At 41.3% G+C, this 26,941-nt stretch overlaps 1 protein-coding gene across 1 annotated transcript in view; it reads right to left on the bottom strand.

Annotated features, from left to right (window-relative positions):
• The window catches only part of LOC124795601 (atrial natriuretic peptide receptor 1-like), a 369,591-nt gene that overhangs the window by 42,287 nt on the left and 300,363 nt on the right, over positions 1 to 26,941 (bottom strand). The window contains exons 16-18 of the mRNA XM_047259672.1: positions 26,867 to 26,935; positions 18,681 to 18,855; positions 2,906 to 3,004 (exon numbers count right to left, since the gene is read on the bottom strand). Of these exons, the coding sequence (XP_047115628.1) occupies positions 2,906 to 3,004; positions 18,681 to 18,855; positions 26,867 to 26,935 (343 nt within the window). The remainder of the gene's footprint in view (positions 1 to 2,905; positions 3,005 to 18,680; positions 18,856 to 26,866; positions 26,936 to 26,941) is intronic.

The following is a 26,941-nucleotide window of genomic DNA, read 5'->3' on the forward strand; positions in this document are numbered from 1 at the left end:
CTACGGCCATAATTTAGCCTTAGTAAAAAAATTCTTGGGTAACAAATGATAGTTTACTGTCTTCGTTGGGCATCTACATACAGATACAGATTAATTACCTAGCGGCTTAGGCGGTGGGGTAGTGCAAATGGATTGTCAAAAGATGTTACTTTAAAGAGCTGGGTGTTAAAGATTTTATTTAGAAACGCATTTATTAACGCCAGTAACTGGGGTACTGAAACCAACGGGGATATTGTTGCATTATCGTAAAGTAGACAGTCGATGAATTGTTTCGTTGGGATGGAGATAAGTGGAAGAAATTTAATTATCGGCACACCGTAACCAACTACGAGCTCCTCGTACAGGTCGTGTTGCCGCAAGGGGTGTTTACCGGCCGTCGTGTCATCGTGTGCCATGCGGCGTCGTGCGTGTGCGATTTGGAGGGGCATGTGGTCAGCACACTCCTCTCCCGGCCCTCTTGTAGATTTCCAGACCGTGGAGCCACTACTATTGGGTCAAGTAGCTCCTCAGTTAGCATCACGATGCTGAGTGCACCCTGTACCATTCCTCCCATAAATGTAAAATCCTTGGCAGTACCGAGAATCGAACCAGCGTCTTCCACATGGCAGCCATCTACGCTGACCAGTGAGCTAGGGAGGCGGACATATCCTAAAACTTTGGGGACAAGATAAAAGACATGATACCAAATATCAAACTAATTAGATATCATACTGAAGTAATTAGATAAGATACCGTATGGTCCAATATAAATATTCCGATTCTGTTTGACATAAACAACTTACATTTCACAGTAACAACATAAGCTCACAGGTTATTCCAGGCCACTTGTTCAAAGAGATTGATTGAGGGTGAGCTGATATCAACATGTCATTTGGATTTTCAGTTCTCCACACATTGGTGTCGTGGCAGTTGACAACACTACGAGAGCGTTCACTGCCTACATTTCTATTTTATAATAGAGTATTATAGGCGTTCCACTACTATTTTCCACACCGTATTCATATAAGTGTCTGAGTGTCTGGAAGCTGATGGACGCTTAATGACGAATCTTTTCTGTGCGATCCAGCAATATCCCCTCATATTCTACAATGATAACAATTGTTTGACAAGATCCTTCGGTAGATGTTGTCAGAGACTTCCACACCCAAGTCACTCGTAACTTTCTCTCCACAGTGATAAGTATCTTCCTGTTAGAATGACCCCGATTACAGATCTTTTCTTGGTCCGTTTGCTAGAAAGACATCTTGTAGCAGCATAAATCAAGTGAAAATCTACAAGATCCTGTAACTAGTAATTCCCTAACGCCGACAACCAGTGACGCACTATAAACAATGTTAAACCTCGCTTTAGACATGTCGTAGGCGGTTGTGTATTCTTTCGAAATAGCATTATCTACGTCCGTGCGGCAGCCAGTAGTTCGTTGTGAAACACTGGCAATCTACAACACGTGGATCACAGACATTACTTACCCAATGCTCACTGAACCTTAAATATGCAATTCAGACTAATGGTTACTTATCACACGATTCTTATTGTAGGTTCATCTATCATAATTTTGAACCTAAAAAATTGAGGCAAGTGTACAGTATTTCCATAAAGTCCCGCTAACATTTTTAAAAAAATCGTAACTTCAAAACAATCAGAGGAAACAGTGCTTTGTTGTAAAACGTTTAGTAGTTTGCAATGTTCTTTTATGTTTTGCCAGAATTTCAATGAGTGGTCCTCTCGTCGCTCATAGAACATCAAGCAGTGTTCTAGTTATGCCCATGTACGGGTCAGAATTACAACAACAGTTCTGATTGATTACTTGACTCATACACGAAGGGTGAAAATGTCACTGACTTGTGTTGTGTACACAAGATCCTTGACATAGTCCACAGAAAGAAGTCAAATGACGTGACATCGAGAGATGGCACCATCACTCACTTCTCACGAAATGTGTCATTCACAAAGAGAGGATGCTCTACCATGCTGGGAGACGATGAGCGGCTGCAGCCCTTAGTCTGTGATAGCAGGAACTGTTCTAACATGTCCAGCTAAACATTTCCAGTTACGATTTTCTCTGCGTAGAAAAATGGACCTGCAACCATATCGTGCATTAAGCCACACGAAACACGGCGCTCCGAGCAATGACGGATGTTTCCGCTCATGGGTTATCGATGCCTCAAATCCTTCTTTTGTGGAAATTAACGTATTCAGAAGTGTGAAACGTTGCTTCATCCGACAACAGGCACTTCCTCTGGTAGTTTTTGTCGACATCTATGGAGGCCAGCCTAGAATCCGTGAACGTATACCGCACTGGACGATTGTTTGGCTACAATTCTTGGACCGTTTGCACTTGGTACTCAGAAATGTGTAATCGCATATACAACATTTTATGGACAATTGATTGTCCTTCCGGAAATTTGCTTGATGCGCGAGGAATTGACTACTGGGGACTGTTTTGAAATGTAGCTTGCACTTTATCAACACATACTTGAGATAGAATAGGAAGTCCACTTCGAGGAACGCCTATGAAATTGTTTGTCTCTTTAAAGTTCTTGAAACAAATCTTTACGCTGGTTTTTGCCGGTGCTGCCCTCCAGTTGCGACGTCGGTAATCCCCAATACCGTTGCCACAAATATGGATTCTGCATATCAGATGATACATTGTACCTCCTCATAGTCTGTCGCCATTTTGATGCACTCCTAACTAAATCTAGACCAAAATACAAAGGAAAACAACGTTGAGAGGTCATAAACGTTTTACAACAAACCACGATTCTCTGTCTCTAGTATCTTCGAAGTTACGATTTATTGAAAGGCTTGCTAGACTTTATGGACAAATTGCATTTTCCCATTAGATGTAGGAATAGCAAGTGAACAGAGTAAACCTACTGAATTATGTCAGTCGGGTGGTACTCACGCAGGCCGTTGGACTCCATGCGGGAGGCGGTGTTGACGGTGTCCCCGAAGAGGCAGTAGCGGGGCATCTTGTGGCCCACCACGCCCGCCACGCACGGACCTGAAACAAGGCGCAGGACACTATGACCGTCTAAAAATTTTTGAGCATGCCACTGTTATAAACACTGCATTGTCCTACGCTCATAATTAGGGGGGGTTCTAATGCACTGGCATTGCGTCACATGTGATTAAAACTTGTTTGTGACAAACTGTGAAACGTCCCCTTAGAAAAATTTTTGAATTACTGTGCTGACAAACCCCTTACGTTATTTGATTTTCAAACAGCTGAGCAGAACTGAACGTACTCAGACATTTCGCTCTTTACCTATTCTGATCAACACTAAACTGACACACAATATTTTTAGCGCAACGCAATCTGACTTTCAATAATCCCTGCAAAAGAATGGCCCTGATCTATATCTTTCCCAAATCACTTACCTCACAAAAATGCCACTACTGCCAGCTAAATCTAAATAAAAGATTCAAACTACTGAAGGTACTAACTAATGATAGGCATACTTAGCAAATCAAAGATTTTGATAGAGAACAAACAATGTATTTACCTTAATAGTGTTAAAAAGTCATTATATATCTTCCCCATGAACCTTGGACCTTGACGGTGGTGGGGAGGCTTGCGTGCCTCAGCGATACAGATGGCCGTACCGTAGGTGCAACCACAACGGAGGGGTATCTGTTGAGAGGCCAGACAAACGTGTTCCTGAAGAGGGGCAGCAGCCTTTTCAGTAGTTGCAGGGGCAACAGTCTGGGTGATTGACTGACCTGGCCTTGCAGCATTAACCAAAACGGCCTTGCTGTGCTGGTACTGCGAACGGCTGAAAGCAAGGGGAAACTACGGCCGTAATTTTTACCGAGGGCATGCAGCTTTACTGTATGGATAAATGATGATGGCGTCCTCTTGGGTAAAATATTCCGGAGGTAAAATAGTCCCCCATTCGGATCTCCGGGCGGGGACTACTCAGGAGGACGTCGTTATCAGGAAAAAAGAAAATTGGCGTTCTACGTATCGGAGCGTGGAACGTCAGATCCCTTAACGGGGCAGGTAGATTAGACAATTTATAAAGGGAAATCGATAGGTTAAAGTTAGATATAGTGGGAATTAGTGAAGTTCGGTGGCAGGAGGAACAAGACTTTTGGCCAGGTGAATAAAGGGTTATAAACACACAATAGGAGTAATGCATGAGTAGGTTTAATAATGAATAAAAAAGTAGGTTTGCGGGTAAGCTACTACAAATAGTATAGCGAACGCATTATTATGGCCACGATAGACACGAAGCCCACGCCTACTACAGTAGTACAAGTTTATATGCCAACTAGCTCTGTAGATGATGAAGAAATTGAAGAAATGTATGATGAGATAAAAGAAATTTTCAGGTAGTGAAGGGAGACGAAAATTTAATAGTCATGGGTGACTGGAATTCGAGAGTAGGAAAAGGGAGAGAAGGAAACGTAGTAGGGGAATATGGATTGGGGCTAAGAAATGAAAGAGGAAGCCACCTGGCAGAATTTTGCACAAAGCACAATTTAATCATAGCTAACACTTGGTTCAAGAATCATAAAAGAAGGTTGTATACATGGAAGAACCCTGGAGATACTAGAAAGTATCAGACAGATTATATAATGGTAAGACAGAGATTTAGGAACCAGGTTTTAAATTGTAAGACATTTCCAGGGGCAGATGTGGACTCTGACCACAATCTATTGGTCATGAACTGTAGATTAAAGCTGAATAAACTGCAAAAAAGTGGGAATTTAAGGAGATGGGACCTGGATAAACTGAAAGAACCAGAGGTTGTACAGAGTTTCAGGGAGGAACAATTGACAGGAATGGTGGAAAGAAGTACAGTAGTAGAAGAATGGGTAGCTCTGAGGGATGAAATAGTGAGGGCAGCAGAGGATCAAGTAGGTAAAAAGACGAGGGTTAGTAGAAATCCTTGGGTAACAAGAAATATTGAACTTAATTGACGAAAGGAGAAAATACAAAAATGCAGTAAATGAAGCAGGCAAAAAGGAATACAGACGTCTCAAAAATGAGATCGACAGGAAGTGCAAAATGGCTAAGCAGGGATGGCTAGAGGACAAATGTAAGCATGTAGAGGCTTATCTCACTAGGGGTAAGATAGATACTGCCTACAGGAAAATTAAAGAGACCTTTGGAGAAAAGAGAAACACTTGTACGAATATCAAGGGCTCAGATGGAAACCCAGTTCTAAGCAAAGGAGGGAAAACAGAATGGTGGAAGGAGTATATAGAAGGTCTATTCAAGGGCGATGTACTTGAGAACAATATTATGGAAATGGAAGAGGGTGTAGATGAAGATGAAATGGGAGATACGATACCGCGTGAAGAGTTTGACAGAGCACTGAAAGACCTGAGTCGAAACAAGGCCCCGGGAGTAGACAACATTCCATTAGAACTACTGATGGCCTTGGGAGAGCCAGTCCTGACAAAACTCTACCATCTGGTGAGCAAGATGTATGAGACAGGCGAAATACGCTCAGACTTCAAGAAGAATATAATAATTCCAATCCCAAAGAAAGCAGGTGTTGACAGATGTGAAAATTACCGAACTATCAGTTTAATAAGTCACAGCTGCAAAATACTAACGCGAATTCTTTACAGACGAATGGAAAAACTGGTAGAAGCCGACGTCGGGGAAGATCAGTTTGGACTCCGTAGAAATATTGGAACACGTGAGGCAATACTGACCTTACGACTTGTCTTAGAAGAAAGATTAAGGAAAGGCAAACCTACGTTTGTAGCATTTGTAGACTTAGAGAAAGCTATTGACAATGTTGACTGGAATACTCTCTTTCAAATTCTAAAGGTGGCAGGTTTAAAATTCAGGGAGCGAAAGGCTATTTACAATTTGTACAGAAACCAGATGGCAGTTATAAGAGTCGAGGGGCATGAAAGGGAAGCAGTGGTTGGGAAGGGAGTGAGACAGGGTTGTAGCCTCTCCCCGATGCTATTCAATCTGTATATTGAGCAAGCAGTAAAGGAAACAAAAGAAAAGTTCGGAGTTGGTATTAAAATCCATGGAGAAGAAATAAATACTTTGAGGTTCGCCGATGACATTGTAATTCTATCGGAGACAGCAAAGGACTTGGAAGAGCAGTTGAACGGAATGGACAGTGTCTTGAAAGGAGGATATAAGATGAACATCAACAAAAGCAAAACGAGGATAATGGAATGTAGTCGAATTAAGTCGGGTGATGCTGAGGGAATTAGATTACGAAATGAGACACTTGAAGTAGTAGAGGAGTTTTGCTATTCGCTGAGCAAAATAACTGATGATGGTCGAAGTAGAGAGGATATAAAATGTAGACTGGCAATGGCAAGGAAAGCGTTTCTGAAGAAGAGAAATTTGTTAACATCGAGTATAGATTTAAGTGTCAGAAAGTCGTTCTTGAAAGTATTTGTATGGAGTGTAGCCATGTATGGAAGTGAAGCGTGGACGATAAACAGTTTGGACAAGAAGAGAATAGAAGCTTTCGAAATGTGGTGCTACAGAAGAATGCTGAAGATAAGGTGGGTAGATCACGTAGCTAATGATGAAGAATTGAATAGAACTGGGGAGAAGAGGAGTATGTGGCACAACCTGACAAAAAGAAGGGACCGGTTAGTAGGACATGTTCTGAGGCATCAAGGGATCACCAGTTTAGCATTGGAGGGCAGCGTGGAGGGTAAAAATCGTAGAGGGAGACCAAGAGATGAATACACTATGCAGATTCAGAAGGATGTGGGTTGCAGTAAGCACTGGGAGATGAAGAAGCTTGCACACGATACGGTAGCGTGGAGAGCTGCATCAGACCAGTCTCAAGACTGAAGACCGCAACAACAATTATAGATCATGCGCTCTCAAAACTCCGCCATCTCCCTCGCAACATCCACCACTGCTGGCGGCTCACCTCCAACTGCGCAACGCTACGTACTGTTAACAGCCAACTGCCCAACACTACAATAGCAAATTCCAACAATGCAAACCAGCCACAGACTGCACACAGCACAGTCAGTGATTTTCATACAGAGCGCTACGTGACGTTACCAACATAAAAACCTAAACAGCCTACTTACAACTGTTTTAATCTCATGACGAGTGGGAGGAAATCCATCGGCGCCTACTATACGTTGCGTAAGTGAAAGCTAGCAGTAAATCATGAGCTCACAGAGGAGTGACATCGGCTGTGAGCTAGACAATATTCACCTCGCCGCGGGCTGCGAGATTGGTTGGTTGATTCGCTCAAGCGATGTAAGGAAATCACTGAGAACCTAAATCAGGATGGCCGGTCGCGGGTTTCGCCGGCTGTGAGAGTTAGTACTATTGCGCAGTATGAATTATGTCTCCGCATTAATGACGGACCTTGCCGTGCGCTGTGGCTTGCGTGGCTGAGCGATATGGATAGGGCACCATAGGTGCAACCACAACGGAGGGGCATCTGTGGAGAGGCCAGACAAACGTGATTCGTGAAGCTGCGCAACAGACTTTTCAGTAGTAGCAACGGCAGTAGTTTGGATGACTGAATTGTCTAACCTTGTTAACGTCAGACAGAATGGTCTTGCTATGCTGGAACAGTGTAAAGCTGAAAACAAGGTGAAACCAGAGCCGCTACTGCTCCCGAGGAGATGCAGGTCTGCTGTATGGTTTAATGGCCCTTTTGGGTAAAATAATGCGCAGGTGAAATAGTCATAACCCCACATTCGGATTCAGGGAAAGGGACTAGTCAGGAGGATGCCATTATACGTGTCGGTGCGTGTAGTATTACATTTCTTAATCGAGCAGATAGATTAGAAAATTTTAGAAACTGAAATGGATAGGCTGAAGTTAGGGATAGTGGGAATTAGTGAAATTCGGTACCAGAAGAAACAGCACTTCTAGTCAAGTGAATACAGTGTCATAAACACAAAATCAAATAAGGATAAAACAGGAGTGAATTTAAATAGGAAAGCGGGTAAGCTACTATGAACAGCACAGCGGATGCATTATCGTAGCCACGATAAACACAACGCCAACACCCATCACAGAAGTAAAAGTTTATATGTCAATTAGCTTCGCAATTAATAAAGATACCGAAGAAATGTATGATGAGAGAAAACAAATTATTCACACAGTTAAGGGAGACCAAAATTTAATTGTGATGGGTGACTGGAATTCGATAGCACGAAGAAGGAAAGGAAAAACATTATGGTGATATGGACTGGGCGAAAGGAATGAAAGCCTGATAGAATTTTGCATTGAGCATAATTTAATCTCCGCTAAAACATGGTTTAAGTTTCATGTAAGAATGATGTATGCATAGAAAAAACTTGTAGACAACAGTAATATTAATTTTGATTATGTAATGGTGTGACAGATTTCTGAAGCAGATTTTAAACTGTAATATATCCCTTTAGGTAGACGTGAACTCCGACGACAATATATTATTTATAAACTACAGATTAAAACTGAAGAAACTGCAAATTGATGGGAGGTGGAACCTGGGTAGATTGAAAGAATCGGAGATTGCTGAGAGTTTCAAACATGGACTGAAGCATGGAGAAGGAATAAAACTAAAAAACGAATGCGAAGCTTTGAGAGGTGAAAGATTGCAGGCGGCTTCGATATCACAGAAGATACTGGCTGCAATTGATGAAAGGGAAAATGTACAAATACAGCAAATGAAGAAGGAGAAATGGAATGCGAACAGCTAGAAATGTAACCGAGAGAAAGTGCATAATGTGCAAATCTAAGCTGGAATGTGTAGAGGAAAAATGTAAATCTATAGAACGATGTCCAACCGGGGGAGAGATATATGCCGGCCGGTGTGGCTGAACCGTTCTAGGCGCTACAGTCTGGAACCACGTGATCGCTACGGTCGCAGGTTCGAATCCTGCCTCGGGCATGGATCTGTGTGAGGTCCTTAGGTTAGTTAGTTTTAAGTAGTTCTACGTTCTAGGGGACTGATGAACTCAGCAATTAAGTCCCATAGTGCTCAGACCCATTTTTTGAGTGATACGTATACGACATACACGAAAACAAGAGAACGAGATAGCATACCTATAACAATCAAGAGCTCAGATGCAAAATCAGTACTAAGTAAGGAAGAGAAACCTGAAAGATGGAAGGAATCTACATAGGGACTATACAAAGGAAATGAACTAGCACACAGTAACATAGAAAGAGAAGGGAAGTAGACTGAGATGGGGGATATGACGCAGCGAGAGGAATTTACAGAGCGCCGAAAGACTTAAGTTGAAAGAAAACCCCTGCACACACGAAACTCACTCGCAATTATTGAGATCTTTATGAAAGCTAGCCACTACAATACTACTCTGCTTGGTATGTAGCGTGTATCAGGCAGGGAAGACACACTCAGACTTTCAGAAGACTGAATTATTTCAAATTCCAAAGAAAGAAAGTTTTGAAAGGTGTCAGTATTACTGAACTAATGGTTTCATAAATCATTATTGCATAATACTGACATGAATTATTTACAGAATAATGGAAAAACTGCAAGAAATCGGCTTCGGGGAAGATCAGCTTGGGTTCTGGTGAAAATGTAGGAATACGCGATGCCAAACTGAGCCTACGACTTATCTTATAAGATACGTTAACGACAAGAAAATCATCGTTTAAAGTACATGTAAACTTAGAGAATGCTTCGTCAGTGTTGACTGGATTATACTCTTTCAATTTCTGATGGTAGCAAGGGCAAAATACAGTTAGTGAAACGTAACATACAACATGCACAGAAACCAGACAGGAGTTACAAGAGTCGAAGGACATGAAAGGTAAACAGAGGTTGAGTAGAGAGTAGGACAAAATTGAAGCCTGTTTCTGACGTTATTCAGTCTGTACATTGTGTAAGCAGTTAAGTAAACCAAAAAATTTTGGAGAAGGGTTAATGTTCAGGCCGAATAGCTAAAGGCTTTGAGGTTCGCCGATGACCTTGTAATTCTGTCAGAGGATGGTTTTGGGTTAACAATTGAATGGGATGGATAGTGTCTTGGTACGATTTAAGGCGAACATCAAAGAAAGTGAAACAACGTAGTCGAATGAAATCAAGCGATGACGAGGGAATTGGATTAGGAAATGGGACACTAACTGTAGTAGATCACTTTTGCTACTTGCGCAGTAATATGAGTGATGTTAGCCGAAGTAGAGAGGATATAAAATGCCAAGAATGACGTTTCTGAAGAAGAGAAACTGGCTAACATAGAATACAAATTTAAATGTGATGAAGTCTTTTCTGAAGGTATTTGTCTAAAATGTGGCCTTGCGCGGGAATGTATCGTGGACGGCAAGCAGTTCAGTCAAGAAATATGGTGGTGCAGAAGAAAGCCGAAAATTAGGTGGGTAGATATCGTAACTAATGAGAAAGCGCTCAATAGAACTTGGGGAAAAAGAAATTTATGGCTTTCCTTGGCTTAAAGATGGGATCTGTTGATAAAGCCGTGGAGGGAAGCGAGGAAGAGCGATGGGCGCGGGTGGGAGGGGAGCGGCGAAGTCGTAGAGGAAGAACAAGAGACGTATACAGCAACCAGGTTCAACTTGATGTTATTTTGTGATGAAGAGATCTGCATAGGAAAGAGAAGTATGGAGAGCTGCATCAGTGTAGTCTTTGGACCGAAGACCACAACAAGAACAACGTGAATAATATAAAGAGACCGTGACAGCGCTATAAGTTTTGCACGAAATTTGTTTTGGTTAATCGATGGGCATGACACATGATAAGCAGTTGAGAGTTTGTGTGGGGCCTTCAGATATAACTGGGACAATTTACATTCTTCAAACCGAAGCAGAGACACTTATAACTACTACTCGCGCAGTTTCAGTAAAATATCGAATTGTTCTGTAGTTCCTATAGTCATTTTGATACGGATGATGTGATGGTGGTCATCAGAAAATGGACTATGATGAATAATTAATACTGAAGTGGTAACTTACGAGTACATGGTGGAGAGCTCTTGAAATGACGGTATAATGAGGAATGGTTTTACACAAGTATCATCTTAAAACATGAATAGCACTTTCTTCGTTTCATGAGCTTGCATGTGGAACCATCTAAGAAGTGCATGAAATAGGGTGGGAAGCTGTTCACAGAGGAAGCTCACGTCTATTGAAATGACATATTATTTTTAAATTTGCCAAAAAGGCTATGGTGGCGAATAGTGACTAAGCTTTCACTATTGTTTCAGACCACCTCTAGTGGATAGGTGATGAGCTGTTATAAATGGATACCCAAGTCCAGCGAAAAATTAAATAACAATTTATATCGTCTCGTTTGTAGTCTTAGATTTTCGTCCCGTTGTTGTACCTTTTCTTAATTCACCCTGTTCAGGTAATAGAAAAGGTGATGTGATCGTAGTCTAAGATAAAAAGCTGAAGTCCGATGGAGAAAGTAAGAGAAAGAAATGTCAAAGAACTGTTCCTCTCCCCAAGAAAATAAATAATCTATTTATATCCTTCGTAAAAGGAAACGAGTGCAGTGATAACGAGATCTTCTATTTCAAGAACTGTTATATAGTAGAAAAAAGAGGAATAATTAAAAATCGCGAATGCTAACAGTTTTCAGAAATTTTATTTTCAAGGGGATATTTCCAAAAACTCTTGATAGTGATTAAGAGGTAATAGCATTCACAGAGATAATTATTAGAGACATGATTTAACGCGAGGCGTCCTGCGGCAATGTAATAATTGGATAATATTTGACGGCGTTTTCACCGCTGATATGGCATTTTCAAACGTGCTAGGGCCATTCACGTAGCTGTGCAAAATCACTGTGCCAGGTGTCGTAGTGTTTTGCGCATTTACGCAGCCACCAGAAGACTCGGGTTCGAATCTTGGTCCTGTTACAAATCTCCAATCGTCACTTCAGCCTTCATATATATATTACATAAATTTTCTTTGTGTATTACGACAGAAATATCACCTGGAAGTACATAGATTTGACTACTCAATTACGTACATGTACTGAAAATGGTTATTTGATCCAAAAGTTCATCCTTGTATCTAATCGCTTTGTTAGGCATACTTAATCTGAAGCGTTTTCAATCGAACTGACAATTTCTATCGATAATTTTCCAGTTACTACGTCAGGTAGTAACGTCAGTTTATGCATACTGCGGATACAAATATTAATCATTGGGAATACAACACAAAGTTATACAGAATGATATTACATTGTCGGGCTTAAAACTGATAAACTACCTGGCTATCAGTTATAAATCTCGTGGGGCTGTTAGTGGGTAGACCGCCCCATTCCCGATTCTTTAAAGAATCTAATCACTCTATTAGTTTACTCGTTTTCAGTGGTAAGGGGCAATCTGGAATGATTTCTTGAGTGGAAGTGAACATCTTAAGCAAGATCGCTTGAAAAGCAACTTTATTGTCGATTAAAGGTTTCGGTATGCATGCAGGTTATTACGCGTCTCCTGTACTAGCTGTACCTGGCAATGTTTTACAATGGTGACTTGTACTAGGTGTACAACAATGATGAACAATGAATAGCTAAGTTGCGGTTAAAGCCACAATCACAGAGTAATTCCCCACATGCTTGTGTCCCTTACGAGACACTACTGTGCACTCCAGCGCACTCAGGGCACCGCTAGGCTGACGCAATGAAGTACACAGTAGTGTCTCGTATGGGACACGAACATATGGCGAATTACTCTGTGTACTGTGATTTTTTCCCAATTCATTGTTCATCTCGTTCCTCCCATAACTGGCAATGTTTTAGAATGGGGACATGTACAGCTAGTATGGGAGACACCTAATAACCTTTTATCGAGATCTGAAAGTGGTAACCATGCTTACCGAAACCGGTAATCGACAATAAAGGTTCTTCACAAGCGATCTTAGCTGAGACGTTCACGTGCTCTCAACCAATATCTCCCCTTTAAGAAAGGTTAATAATCAGGTATCTCTATGCTTATGATGTGATATCTCCCGAGCAATGTGTAGTACAATGGTATAGATTTGCAAGTACATTCGGTAGTACAAACAGGAACTGTCTGCAAGATGTGTTGCGAATGGAGACGATAGTAAATAAATAACAAATTGAAACTTTATGCCAGATGCCGAATGTCTGTTGTATGTATAGCGGAAAAACAGTAAGTAACAAACTTTTTTTCCTTTCATCATTTTGTGTGCGACGTGGGCGAGAAAATTTTTCGAAAACCTTTAAAACCATGTGCAAAGTCTGCTGGAGGTCACTAAGCACTCTCATTCTCAAATACAGACTAGGGGGGTGGTTGACATGTAATTTTAGATGGGTTCAGATAGTTTTGGACATTTTTATCGAGGTCCAGAAGAAAACCTTCATATTCCACACTAATGTTTTTAAATTTTCACTCACAAAATAATATGAAATACAACAGTCAGTCATACATGTATTCCAAAATCCACAACAAAGCTCACATTCCTTACTAATTTTTTATTTTAATTTTCATGCTCAAACTAATATGAAATGCAAAGACAAGCATGTATGTATTTACAAAATTCAGAAAAATCTTATATTCCTCAATTTTTTTTTTCAGTCAATAATTTTGAAATACAACAGATAGCCACATCTTCATTAAAAACTCAATGGGAGGAATTTCATTTGCGGTCTTGAGCTAGTTTCTTAAAGTTATTCATGTTGGGAACAGCTTATGCCATTACAGTCTAAATGGTGGACAGCCGTTAATCTTGAGCGATACTTGTTCATCAGTTTCACATGTGTATGTGGAGCAAAACATAATAGCCACGTATGTGATTAATTTTTTGCAGTTTTCATATTTTTCTGAGACATGTCCATTCAAATTTTTTCAGCGGATGCAGTTTTATACATTTGCGAGGAAATGTTTTCTTGCAAGTCTGGTATCTCCATTCGAAATAAAGGCTTTGAAAGGTAGGACTATTTCGCAACCACATCCGTCCATTCTGCCGCTGGAGAAGCTTCAAAAGGCGATGTTAAGAATCTCGACAGCTTCTCCATCTCTGAAAAGTATTGGAATCTTGCTGCAAATTCCATCTTAAGATCTGACATAGAATTTTACAATGTTGAAATGTCTATTCCAGAATTGTTTTTTTACTCATAAATTGCTTGAAAGTGAAAATATTCTTGACTTGCAATGTCTTTTTCAACGATAGCCAGCTTGCGACGAGAAGAAGACACACTTTGTATCAGATCATATAGTAATTTCCCACTTCCCTGTGGCTCGGTAGTGAGTGCATATAAATGTTTCAGAATGTCTTTCAGAAAGCTACAGCTAGTGTACTGAGTTCGTCTGCCAGGGACTCCAATGGTGTCTTGCTTCTTGTGAATCCAAGTTTTCTAAGAAGGACGTTACTTTCTTTATTTGCCAAAAACGTTCAATCACTTGACCTTTACTTAGCCAACGAGCACTGTTGTATTGCACTAAGTCAGAATGCACTGAATCGCACTCAGAAAGAATCTCTTTGATCCGTCTGTGGTGAAAAGCAGAGACAGACCTCATAAAATTAGTCAACTTGATCTACCTGTCAATTACTTTTTACAGAATCACACTAAGTTTTCCATGAATTGCTGCCTGGTGAATTACGCACTGATAAGATAGTAGCTCGGCATTCTTATCTCTGATTCTCTTTATTAGTCCTTTTTCTTTGCCGATCATCACTGGGGCCCAGTCAGATGAAAGAGACACCATTTTATCGTAACTAATGATTGATTTAGTCATCAGAAGTCTTAAATATATCTTCTCTGGAGGTCTTGCCTTTCAACGACAATATTGTTAGCAATTCTTCTCTAAATTCGTTACTTCCAGTATCCAAGAATCACACCTAAATGGACAATTGCTCTTCACCAACAACATCGCATGATTCATCTAGAGATAGGGCATAGCAAGTCGACTTCTGTGGAAGTTCGAACAAATTACTTTTATTGAAAGCAGCCAAAATTTAGCTTCGTCTTTTATTACTTCTTGCCTACAATGGAATACCTTGAATTGCGTCAACAACATGTTTTTCTCATCAAAAAGTGCCACGGCCATTTCCATTATACATTTGTTTTACTACTCAGAGTCTGAAAATGGCTTCTGGTATTTAGTAAATGTCCAACACACACGCATCGCCGCTTCTACAGATTTTTCTTGCTCGGTCATAGAGAAAATTACGATAGCATGTTTTTTTTTTTTTTTAAAGCTAGATGTGCCTGGAGTCTTTCTTGGCGACCTTCACTACCCACAAGAAAATTTTTATGGAATTGCTGATGAGTTGTTTCGTAGTGTCGTTTTAAACTGGCACTTGTAGCAAGAGCGACAGTTCTGTTGATCATGAGACAAACAGGAACAGCTCCATACCAGTCAGGCAGCGTAAAACAATATTGTTCGGTCCACTCGGTCAAAAACGCCTTATTTTCAGTATCAACCTTGCGCCTCTTAGGATTCATGTAGATGCAAAAGAAACGTTATAAGCCTCGATAATTCCGAAACGCTTCATGCGAGAACGCAATAACTACTGACAAAGTAACAATAAAATATGTGTACTTTATTTAGATTCGGTCTTTACGAAAATACCTTCGCCCGACACATAGCACGCAACTTTTGTGTCAGTGTATCCCGCCGCACACCAATGAAACCGCGTGCAAAGGAGCCGCACTGCAAAGGAGGCGCTTCGATGTCAAAGATTCCCGCCGTCGAGTGAACTCGTCCAAAGTTTCATGAAGTAGCTTTAAGCTGTTGTTCGAGTTACTAACAGGAGAATGGTGGTCAAATGTATATGCCTTCTCCGATTTAATGGAGGTTTCAGACGCTGCCATAGTCTGAGATTGATTTATAAACTGAAGAGACAAAGAGACAGGTACACATCCGTAATATCATGCAGCGCCCCTGCTAGCTGGCAGAACTGCGCAACACGACGTGCCATGGACTCGACTAATGTCTGAAGTAGAGCTGGAGGGAACTGACACCATGAATGCTACAGGGCTGTCCCTAAATCCGTAAGAGTGTGAGGGGGTGCAGATGTCTTCTGAACAGCACGTCGCAAGGCATCACAGATACACTCAATAATGTTCATGTCTGCGAGGTCTCGTGGCCAGCGGAAGTGTTTAAACTTAGAAGAGTGATCCTGGAGCCACTCTGTAGCAATTCTGGACGTGTGAAGTGTCGTATTGTCCTGCTGAAATTGCCCAGGTCCGTCGAAGCGCACAATGGACGTGAATGGATGCGAGTTATCAGACAGTATGCTTACATAAGCGTCACCTGTCAGAGTCGTATCTAGACGTCTCAGGAGTCCCGTATCACTCCAACTGCACACGCCCCACACCATTACACAGCCTCCAACAAGTCACCTGATGACACGCAGGGGCAATGGATTCATAAGGTTGTCTCCACACCCGTACACGTCTATCCACTCTCTAACAGTTCTGACACTAAATGTAACTGGGTTTTCTCTTTTGATGCTAGTCAGTTGTCAGGATGAGCATTACTGAAAAGGGCATTTGATTCTAAAGCATTATGTCAGGGTGAAAATACTAAATAAATTAATTTTTCTCTCTTAACAACATGTGGGCAGGGTGGGTTCTTCCTTGGCTCGGGTTTGAGGTAGAATGAAACAGCATTTTTAGATAAGATAACTTTTATTGAAAGTTTCGTACAACTGTATCTTACTGGATGTTCTGGTTCGGAGAGCGGCAGCTGTGTCGTTTGCGAAGCCTTCTGCTGTGGCGGCGGCGGCGGCGTCTGATTACGCGTATCGGTGTGTATCTCGTGTCGCCGTCTCGCCCAGCTGACTGGAGACGCGCAGCGCGAGGTGGCCCTTTTAATTATTGCGAGCGAAGTTGTGCATCGGATGGTGATACTTTGGATGTGGCGTCCCAGTGTTTCTCTTCTCTAAGCGGCCGCGTGTGTTGTGCGTCGGCCAGCGGAGCGGCGCGGCAGGGGAAGGCCAGTGTCCCGGACTCGAACAACGGACTCCAGCTTGCCAGTCTTCGGCTGTCAGATCTTCATCCCAGTTCACAGGTGACTGCTGATGTGAGGCCGTCTCCTTCTTGTCCTCACGAGTCACCCGGGTACGTAAAAATCAGACTTCAAATACCTTTTAACTTCTGTCTTCTGGCGCCGAGGCTGCTGCTTGCTACTCCATTACAGCGGCGGACTTGGTGCGTCTGTGCATGATGCAGTCTCTTCTTGCATGACGGTCTTCAGCACCGAAACTGACTGAAAACTACTGCTACTCCTCTCTTCTTCCTTCGTCTGTCGGGCCCACTGCGTCTCGCGTATTTATTCACTTCAGTTCACTGGAGGTGAACGACTTCACGGTCATTGCCTCTTCTGTCACGTTGAAAAGCTTCTCGAAGAACCTTCTTAACGTCGGTCATTGGCTCTTGAAATGTAGGCGAGGGCCTTTGATCACATGTGACGACTGAGAAACACGTGAGCCGGTCATTGCCTCTTCTGTCACGTTGAAAATCTTCTCGAAGAATCTTCTTAACGTCGGTCATTGGCTCTTGGAATGTAGGCGAGGACCTTTGCTCACATGTGACAACTGAGAAACACGTGAGCCGGTCGGGCGATGCCCTGACGGCTGAATCGACAGCGTCCGCTTATGTGGAACTTGCTGACTTCATGGTCACTGTCTCTTCTGCTATGCTGTTCTTCTCGCTGTTTGCCAGTGTGTAATTCTTCTAAACTAAACTAAGTTTTTCATTTATATTCTAATTTCTACTTCACTTTGATTTCACTAATTTGTTTACTTAAGTACCACTCAACAGCTCGATACAATCTGAAACGAGACTCGTCCGACCAGGCAATATCTTTCCAGTCATTAACAGTCCAATGTCGGTGTTGCGAGGCGTAAAGTTTTATAATGCGTAGTCAGTCATCAAGGGTACACGAGTGGGCATTCGGCTTCGAACGCCCACTTCGAAGATGTTTCGTAGAATGGTTCGCATACTGACACTTGCTGATGGCCCAGCATTGAAATCCGTAGCAATTTGCGTAAGGGCTGCACTTCTGTAACGTTGAACGATTCTCTTCAGTCGTCGTTGGTCTTGTTCTGGCAGGATCCTTTTCTGGCCGTAGCAATGTCGGAGATTTGATGTTGTGGCTGATTCCTGGTATTCACGGTACACTCGTGAAATGGTCTTACGGGAAAGTCCCCACTTCGTTGCTACCTCGGAGATGCTGTGTTCCATCGCTCATGCGCCGAATATAACACCTCTTTGAAATTCTCTTAAAACTGGATAACCTGCCCTTGTAGCAGCAATAACCGATTTAACAATTGCGTTCGACACTGATTGTCTTTTATAGACGTTGCCGACAGCAGCGCCGAATTCCGCCAGTTTACATATCTCTGTATTTGAATACGCATGGCTATACTAATCTCTTTGGCCCTTCAGTGTAATTATTCAGCAGTTAATTTTACACTGTTGGAAAAAATTACAAGGGTGACGCTGAAACGAATCGTTACCTACAGAAAAATATTTTTTAATTAATATGAGAACGTAATTTGTGCTTAAAACGTATTTTTCGCTGACCAGTTCTTGACCTAACACGGTCAAGGAATGCGCCGTGGTCCGCCAATTGCCGACTGCTGTGATCGGTTTACCCATTGAGTAATATGGACAGTCTGCAAGTGACTCACATAGCTTACAACAAAAGCATCTGCTGTCTCTCCTTACGAATAACAGTACAAACATAGGGAATTTTAAAGAACAGCTACATCAGCAATGAACGCCCCGGACTTCGCAGTAATTGCTGTGTGTTGCTGGGTTGCCTACCTGTGTGGATGCCGATGCGCAGCTTGAGCTGGTCGTGCGGCCGGTGGCGGATGGTGAATCCCCGCACGGCCTGCAGCAGCGCCAGCGCCATGCGAGCCACCTCGCGGGCATGCTGTGTACCGTTCCGCACCGGCAGCCCCGACACCACCATGTACGCGTCACCGATGGTCTCCACCTGCCGGGAAAGAGAGGCGTCAGTGCACATTCATCAAAGCATTACTTCCCCTGACAGTGCTTACAAGCCAAAACCAAGAATCGAACATGTTCATGCTTCTCTTTCATGCTATCTTTGGGGGACAAAATGAAACTTTCGGTACCATTTTCCACCTCAGACCCTGATTGTCTCCATCTAACTTAACCGAGGCCTCGGGATACCCTACGAATCAGTATCACACAAAAAAGATTTCGTATTCTCGTTCATTGTTTTCGACAAATAGCAACCATCCCAGGATCATGGGCTTCTCTACAGACCCATCTGTGACCACAACTTTCATAATATGGGAGCATAATACATATTGTCAGTATTTTCTTCTCTTCCTATTTGTGTATGGCGCAATGTCACACGCCACAACATCATACGACACGGTTTAAAGCCGATTTCCAGTAAAGGTATGATCGGTTGACCCGTTTTTGGTCTTTTGACAAGTTCAGAATTCCTTCAGAATTTAGGTTTTGGGATTACTTTTACAATGCACACAGGCATTAAATTTTAATGAATTGAAAACAGTCATAACGATCGACATTCAAGAAATTGGTATCAACATATTAATCATCATATGTAAGCACTAGCTTATTGGTTGTTGAAAGCAAAAGGATTATCCACTACTGGCTTGCTGGACATTTCATAGCTTCACCAGAGCTGCGCTGGCTGTCATTTTCCAGTGTTCTTGTAGGACCTTAAACAACTACCATAGGGGGCTCGTGGTACACACAGTCCCCACTTCCTTCTCCTTGTGGGCAATCCGCTACTTCCTGCTATTGATAGTCTCCTACCATGTGGACCAAATGTTGGACTTGAGGGAGAGCAACAAGGATTTGACATGGAAGATCAACTACAGATGCCATATTTACAGCCAGGCAACCAGTAGAAAGGAAACAGCAATTTGGGAAAGCTATCATAGTAGCGTTTATAGATATAAAAAAGACTTCGATGCATTTAGAAGGGAAGAGATATGGTAAGGTCTGAATAGACTGCTATTGTCAAAAGGAATGCAGCTCAGAAGAAGAAATTTGTACAACAAATAACAGTATTGCACTATAATAGATAGCAAGAAATCATATATGTTCGCTAAGGATGTGTGTTTTCTCGAGTGCTCTTTACTATAGTCATGGACAACAAAAATAAAGAAACTTCGCCAAGAATCAATATAAGATGGCATTAAAATCATAGCACATGCATATAATGAGATGATTTAGGAACAAAACGAGCAGAAATTAAAAAGAACAACTAAATACCAGGCAGAGACAATTGAAGAATAACACATGGAAATAAGCTTAGCAAACAATGAGGTAGTGAACATCAGCAGGAAAAATAAATAGTGAAGGTGGAATTTGTAATGGACAACTAATTAACGAAGTAGATGTTTTTCAATATCTGAGAAGTAAGTTAAACAAGAAAGGAAATATCAAGGACGAAATTTCGGAGAGGAGACACAATTGATGAAAATTTTATTATTACATAACTCATAAAATTAGAAATTGGAAAGTACTTGCGAAAGCCAAGTTGTAGTGTACAAGGCATTTTACCTGCCAATTTTTACCAATGGATCAGAATGCTGGACTTGGGTAAAGAAAGATCTGAGCAGGCTACAAGCAACTGGGATGTGTTTTCTACCAGGGATCCTGGGTAAGACGACAGGAGATGTGATAATGATTGAAACAAAACTACACACCGTCAGATGAATCCCCTAAAAGAACTATGGAAAAAAATAGGCTGAGATGGCCTGCCCACATTAAAAGAATGTGACCAGAAAGACTTGCAAGAAGAGGTCTAGAATGTACAGAATCTATGAAGGAGAGCAGTTGTAAGACGACGACAAGATGGGGAAGCCAGGTGACGATTGATGTGGACTGAAGAGGAGTGCAGTATGAAGAACTGCTGAACGGTAGACTCTGGGAGAAAAGAGAAGATCGGAAGGGGCTCTGTGAATGACCTGCATAAACAGAAACGTTTAGGGAAGAAGAAGGAGAAGAAAAAACATCGTGTATTTATGATATTTCAACGTTTTGTTGTTGGATATTCTTCTCATTTTAGTGCTACCGTTGATAATTATCTGTGAACTGCATACAATAGACTGACTACAAGGTTACGATTTAGACAGAATTCTGCTTATAATTATATCGTAAACGCCTGTCTTCGTAATACTGGATGTTGAATGACACATCTCATGTACAATTTCCTTACAGAGAATGTCAACAATAAAAAGAGGAATATAATTGAAAGTTACTTCTAAAATAAAACATCGTAGGAAAGAAACCTCTTCGTGTCATAACTGAATAAGTAACCAGCTACCATACACTTTGTGAAAAATAGTTTAGGTCGATTGGCATTACTAGCTTCAGAATATCCCTAGTTCCTGAGGCTGTTGCTAAACAGGGACGTATTTTTATTTATTTTTTGTTTTTAGTCATCAATCTTCTGGCTGGGTCAATGTTCTCTCTTATGGCTCTGTCCCAATTATGTGTTGGATAAATTGCAATTTCTGTTTTTGCCCACAGCCTTTACTCCCTACAGCTCCCTCAGGTAAAATGGAATTTAATCGATGATGCCTTAACACATGTCCTATCTTCCTGCCCCTTCTTCTTTTAAATGTATATCACATATTTCTCTCTTCCTCCATTCTGCGGAAAATCTCTTCATTTCTTATCTTCACAGTCACCCTGATTACCGACATCTCCCCACAGCACTACATCTGAAACGTTTCGATTCTGTTTCCTTCCGTTTTCCCTCCATAATTCATTTCTATGCAACGCCTTAATTTTGGACCTAAGTTATGAAAATTTCTAGCTCAAATTAAGACCAATGTTTGATACTAATAAACTTATTTTACACAAGAATACCCTCTTTGTCTCTTTCAGTCTGCTTTTTGTGTACTCCTTGCTTCGTGCGTCATACATTGCTGTCCTTTTAAGACAGCACAATATCTTCACTTAATCTACTTTGAGGTCTTCAATTTGATGATGATAAACTCATTGCTAATCTCGTTTCCGATACTCATGATCTTCGTACTTCTTCATTTTCTGTCAAACCATGTTATGTGCTAACTGAACTGCATCGTGTTCTGGAATTATTTTTCACTTACACAGAGATTAAAGTGTCATCAATGAACCTTATCATTGACGTTTCTTTTCATCCTGTATTTTACTACACTTCTGAACGTTTCTTGAAATAATGCCCATTAAGAAACACCAATCAAAGAATCCTGAACTGGTCCTTAATGACCAAACACTGTTCCACTACACACCCTTGTTAGAGCAGGAGCCAGTTATTATTTCTCTGACCATTAAGTAAAAAGCTTGTTATAAATGTTCCACAGCCACATTCCATAGACTTCTTTATTCCCCTACCTTTATTCGGTGTGTTCGATACATTCACCAGTTTGTCCATATGATATAGCAGTCTGTACCACTACTCACGTGTAGAACAGTTGTGTTTTTACAGTCATATAGTTTTAATGTTTTAATATACTGTAATATAAGATTTATTTGTTCAGAATCTCTTTAGGTGTCACATCATACTTGTGTTTTGTATCGATGCCGTCACAAAATGTCACATATCTTGGTACAACATTCTATGTACAAATACGAATTCTTGCAGAAGTTTTGTATACTATCTGTTTAGCATTAAATTATCTGACAATGACCTATGAGGTCGAAAGCAATAAAAAAAAATGGTTCAAATGGCTCTGAGCACTATGGGACTTAACATCTGATGTCATCAGTCCCCTAGAACTTAGAACTACTTAAACCTAGCTAACCCAAGGACATCACACACATCCATGCCCGAGGCAGGATTCGAACCTGCGACAGTAGCGGTCTCGCGCCTAGAACCGCTCGGCCACACTGGCCGGCAGGTAAAAAGCCAGTTCATAACGAAGTAGTAAATATCACTGTGGAACATTAATGCTAGGTATTCTAGTTATTAATAGTTTCTTTCCTTCATTGCTTCTTCGGTGTATAGACTGAACAGCAGGGGCGAAATACTGTGATCTTGTCGTATATCTTTTCTAATTCAGTCACTTCATTCTCTTTTCTCCATTCTTCACTTTTCCGTTAGTTGCTGTACATATTGCATACAAGTCGTCTTTCACGATAAGTTACACCAATCTTCCTGAGAATTATTGCTCAGTTTTTCTCTGTCAAACGCTTTTTCAGAGTAGACAAATCGTATGAACATGTCTTGATTTTACTTAAGTCTTGTTTCAAATATCAAGCGGAACGTTGTAACTGCTTCTGTAGTGCCTATATCAATTCACAGCTACTGAATGTGATTAACCGACCGCATGTTAGCAGGATCTTTTTGAAGACTAGCCTGCAGGTAGCTTACGAAGAGAACAAACTTAAAATTAATAAGAAGGAGATGCCGTATATAGCTCGGCGTTCTTGTAGATGGCCTCCAGGTGACCGATCCCAGTAACCACATCTCTGAGGCAGTGTAAATACAATCCGCCGTTCATCGCTGGAACTTTAAAAATTTACTCGGGAAAAACTGCTGCCGTCAGAGGCAACTACTGTAGTATACATGATGTGTTGATGACTGAGGTCGCCGTTAAATATCGCAGATAGCGAAAGCAAGCAGAAGGTCTCAGTGCAGCATATAACCTATTAATCCAGCGTTAGAAACTAAACTGGTGAGCAATATAAACTGTCATCGTCTGGGTGACAAAAGCTGTAGTACATCTGATACCAGCTAGGCTTTAACCTGTGTGTAACGGCTGACAAGCAACGAGCTGAAAATGTGATAGTAACATTAGATCTCGTATGAATGACTGGGTTTCCAGGAGAACAAGCATTCCAAAAATATCTGACAACAGAAATAAAATTTTATTCGATCTAATTAGAATATCCTTTAGAAAAGCATTAGCAATTCTAATACTCTTCAGGTATTGACAAGTGACTCATAGTTGTTCTATACGGAATGGCCATGCGGATCTAGGCGCTACAGTATGGAGCCGAGCGACGGCTACGGTCGCAGGTTCGAATCCTGCTTCGGGCATGGATGTATGTGATGTCCTTAGGTTAGTTAGGTTTAATTAGTTCTAGGTTCTAAGCGACTGATGACCTCAGAAGTTAAGTCGCATAGTGCTCAGAGCCATGTTAGCCATAGTTGTTCTGTCCACAAAAATCTTACAGCTGTAACAGAAACATCAATGACCGAGCGAGGTGGCGCAGTGGTTAGCACACTGGACTCACATTCTGGAGGACGACGGTTCAATCTCGCGTCCGGCCATCCTGGTCAAAGTTTTCCGTGATTTCCCTAAATCGCTCCAGGCAAATGCAGGGATGGTTCCTTTGAAAGGGCATTGCCGACTTCCTACCCCATCCTTCCCTAATCCGATGACACCGATGACCTCATTGTCTGGTCTCCACCCCCAAACAACACAATCCCCGCCCCCACCCCCCCAAACATCAATGTCTTGCGGTTAGCAAGCAAAAACGAGTTTCTACAGCGTTACCACGACGGCATACCACTACCGTCCACCAAGCTTACTCGAGAAGCCGGGATGATCTTCACTAAGTCTCCACGAGTGGAAAACCTTGGCTGATGGCACCTTCTGCCAGGCCAGCACTTCGTAACAAGAAGCACCAGCCAATCACGGGGGGCTATCCATTCACTCTGTCTACTTTAGCTGTTATTTTTTAACATTTGCTTATATTCAATTCTAGTTTTCCTGTCTGAGCCGGATTTTAGTGTAAGATACCATTTCTCTCTTCTAAAAGTTGGTTTAATTTTTTGGGGTGTTATTCAAATTTATCTCTGTTCTGTGACTTTTTCAGACAGTATTTGGCATGTAGCCCTGCTAGCCACCTCCCTGGGAGGATTGTTAGGGTGTGTACACAAAGGAAGTGGAGTATCTGCGTAGCGCAGTCCAGCGTAAGGCGACTACAAGTAGCACAAAGAATATCGCCATGTTATCTAATGGGACAGCTCCCAGTGGCCGCTAGATGTCAGCACCTCCTACCGAGCGGAACGTTCCTTGCTTCTTTCAGAGCTGCAGGTCGTCTGTGCACTGCAAAACGGGAATGGCTGTGTGCCCACGCCTGCTGCTCTGGGACCTTTCTCAAACAATTTTAAAGATACTGTTCAGTAAAGACATGTCATTCTTTCGCATCTTCTAACCTCATTGATAAGCCATATGATGAACTAACTAGTGTTTAATTGTCGCAGAGATTGTTATGTTTTGATATTAAGTAACACACTGACCTAGATTAGAATAGATCTAAATGAAAGATAGGAGCCACTGTGAGTTTACGTTTGCTTTATGTCAGGTCACACATTGTTGTGTATAAAATGTAGCTAACATACTAAATTTTTCTTTAAGCTGGATAAAAGTTCTATTACCACCCGCAGTCTTGAGAAAATGATTTATATGTAGCACTTTCATTCAGCATGAATGCGCAAACGATTAGGTATTACTGATATATTCATAACATCCCTTACATCTCAAAAAAAGTTTCAAGACACGAAACGAGATTTTGACAAATGGGGCATGCAAGGAACAGACCGCTTCGCCATATCGCTTACAAAAAAAACTATTTTCTCTATCGTGACATATGAATAACTACAAACTTTTTCTATGGAATCATCTAATTTGTAAGGTTCATCATCAGCTAATGAAATGAGAATTAGTGTGCCTTGGCAACAATGTAAGAGGAGAAATCACACGACCATTTTTATACCAAGAACGCGCTTTTTCATAACCAACAGACCTGACTAATCCTCACTTACCAGTTTAATAAACCACTGTTAGGGAATTCTGTGGCAACTACAAGTACATTAGCATGTTAGTGAGGTGACTTTGTGAAATCTCTACTGTGATGTAGGTGTTTCTTAAAATTTGCCACTAATCCCATTACGCTGCAAGTATGAAAGGATTAAGAAATTAGTCGAAAATCGCTCCTTCAGTTACATTTAGACTAAGTCCTATATCCCAGTGTGGTGTGATCCTGAGATCACTGTGGGACAAGTCGAATGTGAGCAAAATTTAAGTACCAACACCAAAATTTGCAAAGCCCTCCGAATTAACTAAAACTCTGGTCCCACATTCCTCAACCATGTCTCTGTGAAGACTCTAGTACTATACATTACCTCCTTCAAAATGGAGCCTGCATGTATCACCGAAAACACAAAGTAGAACCTTACTGATCCCAAACCCAAGTTTGCTTTCAAAAGACGAAGCAGCATAAAATCAGCTCTCACAAACATTTATGCTTTTTCAGTGTGCGATATAAATACTTAATGCACAACACATAAACTCACTTGCTTTATAAAGTTCACACTTGATTGTTTTAACTTATTGTAAGTATTCAGTTCAGGACGAGGGAAAGCTGCGGTGTTCTATCCCATTAAAAGTTTAATGTGACGTAATTATTACATCAGCGTGTGTTTAGTGATCCTGTGTTGTGTTAGAGCCGATCAAAGTTCATCACACAGTAAGTGGTCATTGCGGTAAACTCGCATATTATCCATTGCTCATTGACTATAAGTGTATATGCTGTTTTGATAGTACTTTCTGAAGACTGTTATTTAATTTAAGGATACTAGTTCATTAACAATCTTTGTAATGTGAGTGTTCTAGAGGTACCATTCATGCTAGACATTAGGCGTAATATTTGTGCTAATGACTATCCTTAAATCAGATTCATTACTCACTACCTCTGTGTGTGGCTGAATATGATGCCTTAACTTAACATAGTTTATAGTTATTACTTGTGTTATTGTAAAAGTTGTAAGAGAAAATTTAATTAAGAGTATTTCGTATTGGAAAAAACTCTTGTGTCCTTTATGGAGAGCATAAAGACTTGGTGGTATAGCAGGGGGGGAGGCGGTGGGAGTGGGTCTGTGACCTACGTACCCTCCGCCACACACCACACGGAGGTTTGCGAAGTACAGATGTAGATCTACTCAAAAGTAATTTCAAAAACAATTTCAACAAAATTTTCAATTACTTTGGTGGAATATATACCTTGTATACGTCGAAATTTTCAATGATTGAATCGAAACAGCTGTAGAGATCGTTCAGCAAATCCACCACCTGAAA

Source organism: Schistocerca piceifrons, chromosome 4, assembly GCF_021461385.2.
Source record: "Schistocerca piceifrons isolate TAMUIC-IGC-003096 chromosome 4, iqSchPice1.1, whole genome shotgun sequence".
Taxonomy (NCBI): domain Eukaryota; kingdom Metazoa; phylum Arthropoda; class Insecta; order Orthoptera; family Acrididae; genus Schistocerca; species Schistocerca piceifrons.